The sequence below is a fragment of the Neopelma chrysocephalum genome, unplaced genomic scaffold (genome assembly GCF_003984885.1).
Source record: "Neopelma chrysocephalum unplaced genomic scaffold, ASM398488v2 Primary Assembly neopelma1_90099, whole genome shotgun sequence".
NCBI classification, from domain to species: domain Eukaryota; kingdom Metazoa; phylum Chordata; class Aves; order Passeriformes; family Pipridae; genus Neopelma; species Neopelma chrysocephalum.
Window position 1 is genome coordinate 1,445 of NW_020918968.1, and position 6,148 is coordinate 7,592.

The 6,148-nt window shown below is 56.5% G+C and overlaps 1 protein-coding gene across 1 annotated transcript; it reads right to left on the reverse strand.

Annotated features, from left to right (window-relative positions):
• Positions 1–572: 572 nt before the first annotated feature.
• LOC113979865 (cilia- and flagella-associated protein 410-like) lies at positions 573–5,981 on the reverse strand. Its single transcript, XM_027707140.1, has 6 exons — positions 5,811–5,981; positions 5,136–5,182; positions 4,207–4,436; positions 3,139–3,310; positions 2,674–2,767; positions 573–1,544 (listed from the first exon to the last, which is right to left on the reverse strand). The coding sequence occupies exons 1-6, from the start codon at positions 5,979–5,981 to the stop codon at positions 1,419–1,421; spliced, it is 840 nt and encodes a 279-aa protein (XP_027562941.1). The 3' UTR covers positions 573–1,418.
• Positions 5,982–6,148: the final 167 nt, after the last annotated feature.

Below are 6,148 nucleotides of genomic sequence, written 5' to 3' on the forward strand. Positions count from 1 at the left end.
ATGGACAAGTCTCCCAGGCCCTGGCTGTCGAGGGAAGTCTGGGACATCATAAATCACACAACTGCAGCTGGATTTAACACAGAAGGAAACAACTGAGGTCACTGGAGGAGTTAAAGGCATCGGAAAATACCCCCCACGTGATGAGGGTCAAACTGTGTCCCTTCCCCCCGAGGTCAGGCAAACAGGCTTGTTGGACACTCCCTGAGGAGTGTTCCTTCCAGGCAGCACGGCCTGGACACTGGACAGGGACAGTGGGGACGGGGGACAGGGACAGTGCAGCACCAGGGCCCGGCTCCTGTCCCATCTCAGGGCCACTGTCCCGCCCGGGGTGGTTCTGCACTGAGCTTTCCTCACCCTCTCCTTCTCTTCCTGCCCTTGCTGCGGCTGCAGGAAGGTTCCCCAACAGCCCCGTGCCCTTGGGCAGCATTGCTGGGAGCAGGATCACCATTTCAGAGGCCCAGTGGAGCAGGAATGTGAGGGATCCCAGCCCTCCTCCGGCTCAGCAGGGCTCACAACGTGCCCCGTGAACCAGAGGTAATGGAGCAGTGCCCCCAGCCACGACATACACTGCCTCGAGGGATAATTGGGTTTATTTGGTATGTCACAACAGTTTAGCTTGTATTTAACAGCTCTATAAAACCTTAGTAAATGCAGTTTTATCAGTTAGAGAGCAACGCCCACCCCTGATGTCTGGGCAAAGCAGGCAGCAACGCCCAGGGCCCCTTCACTTGGATGTTTCCTTAAGCTGCTCTAATGCCTGCAGGGAATGTGGGGGTGAGAGGACAGCTGAGCATCCAGGATTTGGGAGTCATTTGTGTTACACTGAGGCTGCTCCAAGGTTTTCTTTGGTCTGCCTGACCCCCACGGCAGTGCTAAAGGAAGCACTGGCCGTGACCAGAGGAAGCCAGTCAGGGCTTGGAAAAGAAATTAAGAATTTGACATTGACCTTCACAACCTTGCACCAGATGGTTCTTGGTGATCATCTCAGGCAACATCTCCTTGACAGACTTCACAAAACCAAATCTTTGTGGCAGAAACTGCCTCCAGAGGCTGCTACACACCCCAGGCTGGCAGAGGGTCGGTCTGAGTGGGAGCTGCCCACGAGCGGTGACTTTTCCAGTTGCCACCCCCTTGGATCACACAGCACCTCTGGCTGCAGCTCTGCTCCTTCCTGCTTTGCTGATTTGCTGCAGTTCCCATCCAACAGCCCCAAAGACACAGGATACAAACATCAACAGAGCCTTCTACCCAGGCAGGAAAGCTCCGGAGAAGGAGCCGGCAGCAGGTTCCTGCCCCAGCCCCTCCACACGGGAAGCACAGCGGGAGCACCGAGGCTTTGGCTGCAGCCAGGGCTGTGTGGGCAGGATGGCACCACAGGGCTGGGGCTCCGGGGAGGGTTGGAATGGCCATGGGCACCCTCACTCCTCCTGTAGCTCCTTCTTCTGCAAGGCCTGGAGCCTCCTCACCACCGTCTGCTGGATGATCTCCAGCCCCTCGGTGTCCAGCTCCCTCATGAGGAGCAGGATGGCGTTCAGGACATTGTTCTGTGGGGATAAGGCAGACACTGCTTTGTACAAGCCAGCCAAGAAATGGACACTGGATTTTCCCTGCTCTTTCTAGGAACTCCCTCACCACCAGCACCGCTGGCAGCAGTTGGGAGCAGCCACCTGCAGCCACAGGAGGGAACAACCGAGCCCCGGGGGCAGACACAGGCAGAGGCTGTGGCACGTGAGGAGCCTGGAATGCAGGACCAGCCCATCCACCCAGTCCTGCCGAGCTGCCCACACACCTCTGGCTCCCAGCCACGCTCCAGCCTGGTTTCCGTAGGGAAAGGCACTTTTAGGAGCGGCCGCCCTCCCTCTCCAGCGTGTGTAGGATGGGGAAGGACAGGAGCCCTCTGCTCTGAGGAGTGAGGAGAGCTGGTGGAATCCCTGGAAGGGACCCTCAGAGGTCCCCAGCCCAGCCCTGCCCCCACTGCAGGAACGCTGCCAACACCAGGCCATGGCTCTGTCAAACCACAGCTTGAAAAACTCCAGGGAGAGATTCCACAGCCTAAATAATTGTCCTTCTAGGGAGAATCTTTTCCCTCACATCCAACCTGAACCTCTGCAGCTGCAACCTGAGAACATTTCCCCCTTCTTTAACGGTCAGAGCCTGTGGTGCTGCTCTAGGAAACCAATATGAGAGAGAAGCAGAGTGTGGTTTAGATCGATGTGGTGGCACTGAGCCCAGCAGACAGCAATTCCCAGCGGAACCACCAAGATCCATGGGATTCATCCAAGACTACACCACAGAGAGGGCTGAGGAACCACCTAAACTTCGAGTTCAGCAGTCCCTTCCCAAGGTTTGACCCCCCTTCTTGCTAAAGAAACTCTTCCTAATATCCAGTCTGAACCTCCCTGGCACAGCTTTGGACCATTCCCACGTGTCCTATTTCTGGATTCCAGAGAGAAGACCTCACCACCTCCCTCTCCACACTCCCTCCTCAGGAAGCTGTAGAGAGGGATGAGGTGGCCCCTCAGCCTCCTTCTCTCCAAACCAGACAAACACAGAGCCCTCAGGTGCTCCTGGACACTCCTTCCAGCCCTGGCACCAGCTGTTCCCCTCTGGACACATCCAAGGGCCTTCATGCCCTCCACAGGAAAACCAATTTGGTCTTTAAAAGACACTCACTCTCTTCTTGTGGTTGCAGTCTGTCTCTTGAGGGGAAAAGGAGGAATATTTATCCCTGGGAACAGGCTTCATATCAAGCTCCTCTCGAATTTTGCTGAAAAAAAAGGGCAAATGTTATTATGACCGGGGGGAGAATCTTCCTCTGGCAGGCCAATCCATCATGGGCAAACATGCAAGGACTATCCAGCTGGAGGACTCTGGGCACGGATGGAGCTCCCAGATCAGAGAGGATCCATCCCTGTCTCCACATGCAGCTGACACACTTGAGTCACCCAGCACAGCAGAGCCTGTCTGGCAGACAGAGGACCAGCCCCACCGGTGCCATTCCACAGCACAGCTCCCCACGGCCCCTGGAACAACGGGAACCCCACCGGCCGCGGGCCTGGCCCTCAGAACAGCAGGGTCCTTTCATGCCACACGGGAGTTCAGCCCAGAAATCCCAGCAGCTCCCAAGTGAGCCCTCACTTTGTCTCCTCCAGACTGGAGCTGAGCAGTTCGCTCCCGGGCTCCGCCGTGGATCCGGCAGCGCTGGATTCCGTGGACTCGGCCCAGCCGTTCTCCACATCCCTCCGGGCTGGGGGGGCCATGATCTCCACACCATCCACCAGGGCCTGGGACAGCTCCTCCTCTGTCACTGCTGCAAAAGCCCAAATGAAAGCCTGTTGCTATGAGCTGCAGCAGCCCAGGGAGCTGTAACCCAAGGGGTTTGCTCCAGGAATTTTCCAGCATTTTGCTGTCACCCTCCTCCTGCAGTGAAACCCGTGCAGGAGGACACTGGGAGCCATCCCCAGCCTCTCAGAGGAGGGTAACAGGGAGGGATGCAAACATGCTTCCCTATTTCTTGTCTCTGGAGAAGGCTGTAAAAGCCACCAAACCGCTGCTACCAGATAGAAAAAAAAAAAACAGAGAAGCTTTTCTACAACAGCAGATCCAGTTGCAGAACCTTTGTCTGGCCACAGCAAAGGAGAGAGCCCTAAAAAACCACTAATTAGTGGTACTGCCTGAGCTATAACGAGGTGCTCTTGGTTCTGCTGGTGTGGGGAAGGGATGGGGAGGGAGAGGAAGGGAAAGGAAAAGGGAGAAAACAGAGAAAAGGGAAAGGGTAAAAGGGGGAAGGGGAAAGAGGAAAGGGAGAGGAAGGAGAGGGGGAAGGGGAAGAAAGGGAAAGGGAAAGGGAAAGGGAAAGGGAAAGGGAAAGGGAAAGGGAAAGGGGAATGGGGAAAGAGGAAAGGGGAGAGGGGAGAAGGGAGAAGGAGAGGAAGGAGAGGGGGAAGGGGAAGAAGGGAAAAGGGAAAGGAAAGGGGAAGGGCATAGGGATGGAGAAGGGAGAGGGGCAATGGAAGGAGGAGAGGGAGCGGGGAAAGGGGAAGGGGGAAAACAGCTTAGAAACATTGGATCTCCCAGACGGAACATTCAACCTCTGCCACATCCTCACTCAAGGAGAAATCAAAGGATGCCTCAAAGACAGGAACCAACACCCCACTGCCTGCAGTTGCCCTGGCTCAGGGCTGCTGGTGCCCTGCCCACACCCACCTTGGTTGTCCAGCCTCTGCAGGCCGGGCAGGTTGCGCAGCACCGTCATGCGGTAGCGGTGGGGGTCCTGCCCGCAGCAGGGGTTCTCTGCCAGCCACAGCACCCGCAGCCGGGGCAGCCCTTTGAGGTAGAACAGCTCATTGAGGCTCGTGATGTTGTTCTTCCTCAGGTAGAGCTCGCTCAGGTTCCGGCACTGCGTCAGCGGCTCGAGGTCCGAGATGCCGTTCACGCTGCAGAGACACGGTCAGAGCCCATCCCTCCCCTCCTGCACCTTCCCAGCCCTTTTTCCTGCTACAGCCTCACCAGCCCCTTTTCCTGCAACAGCCTCGCCCCGGCACAGCAGGGTGAGGGATATTCAGCCCGTGGCTTGTGGCATTTTATCTCTGTGAACAGAAGGCAGAATTAAAACAGCCGGTGCTCCTCTGCTGAGGATGGCAAAGAGCCTCTGCTTCCCCCAGACCTGCCCCCTTTCCTGTGGCACTTCCTCAGACCCACTGAAGGAGAAGCCATATAAGATTCCCAAGCTCCACTTTGCAGAGCATTGGCTCCATGGGATTCCCAGGATGGGTGAAAAGTTGGGTGTATTATGGAAAGGAAAAGCTCTGAGAGACCCATGAAGCATTTCAACAAGCACCCTGCAAACAGGCCACATACAGAGGCCACGATGATCCCCATCCAAACTATGGAATGGGACTTTAACAATGTTTTTTTAACACTTGTTGAAACAGGGGTTATTTTCTTGAGGAGCAAAGGGGAAGGTGCAGAGGAGCTAGTGAGTAATAATCATTTCTACATCCCTGCTGCATGAGAAATGGGGCACGAAGAGCCAGGCAGCTCAGACACACAACCACAACGAGGTGGGAAGAAAATAAGCTCCAGGAAAAAGGTGATTTCCCTGCCCTCTCCAAAGCTGGCAGCCTGGCATTCACCTGAACGTGATCACCTCGATGTTGGGCAAATCCCGGCATATCGAGATCTGGGCAGGGAGAGACAGAAACAGCACGTCGGCACAGGTGGGAAAAAATATCAATAAACCCAACTGAAATCACAATAAAAACAACTGAAACCACAAAAAGCATGATCAGGAATTTAGGTGTGCTTCAGTCTAACCCGAGTTTACCACCACCAGAGAGATTTGCTGCCACAGCAAGTGCAGAGTCAGCAGCTCCTCCGGCCTCTCTCCCCAGGAGTGGAAGCACAGACTCCAACCAGCATCACGCTGTTCTTCTGCTCCAGCAACTCTGCAGCCTCCACAGGCAGGAGAGGCCCCTCTCACCTCTGCCAGCCCTCTCCTACCAACAGAACCTCATCCAAAGTCCCAAACAGATGAGGTAGAACTCAGGGTCCTGCTATCCGGGGCTCATGCAAGGCCTCAGAGAGAAATTTTCCAATTTGGAAACAACAGCAGTCCCTTTTGGTCTGTTATTTTTTTTATGGTGTGAGATGCTGATCAACCCTGAAAAGGCCTGCAGCTCACTGGCACAGGGCCAGCCCAACTCCAGGCCTGAACGCTGCCACCCCCACCCCCTGCATCCCGTCCCCCCTCCGGCTGCTGGCCCAGGCTCTGCAGGCTGGGGCTCCTCGCTGGCTCCTCTGGGACTCACATCTGTCAGGTGGCTGCCCCTGTGGGAGGAGAGAGGGGTCAGGGGGACACAGCAGCGTGAGCCACCCCCTGCTCCCCCCACACCCCGTGCACAGCCTGAGCCCCCGCCCAGCCCCACCAAACTGCTGCAGCAGAGTCTGTCACAGGCCTGCTTGTGCCTCCTCAGCCCCATCCCTGCCTGTCCCTCCAGCCACATTCCTGACTGACCCCCAGGCTCATCCCTGTGCCCTGTCCCCATTCCCACCTCTCCCCCTTTCCCATCCCTCCCTGTCCCCACTCCTCCTGCCTGCTGTTCCTGCTTACCAATCCCTGCCTGCCCCCCCTCACCCATCCCTGCCT

What these genes read in the sequence shown, in the direction of transcription:
- LOC113979865 (XM_027707140.1), bottom strand. Translation starts at nt 5,981, where the DNA reads ATGGGGCTGAGGAGGCACAAGCAGGCCTGTGACAGACTCTGCTGCAGC. An exon ending in GGGGCAGCCACCTGACAGAT is followed by an intron (nt 5,183 to 5,810) that starts GTGAGTCCCAGA and finishes CTCCCTGCCCAG; the next exon opens with ATCTCGATATGCCGGGATTT. An exon ending in TCCAGTCTGGAGGAGACAAA is followed by an intron (nt 2,768 to 3,138) that starts GTGAGGGCTCAC and finishes CTTTTTTTTCAG; the next exon opens with CAAAATTCGAGAGGAGCTTG.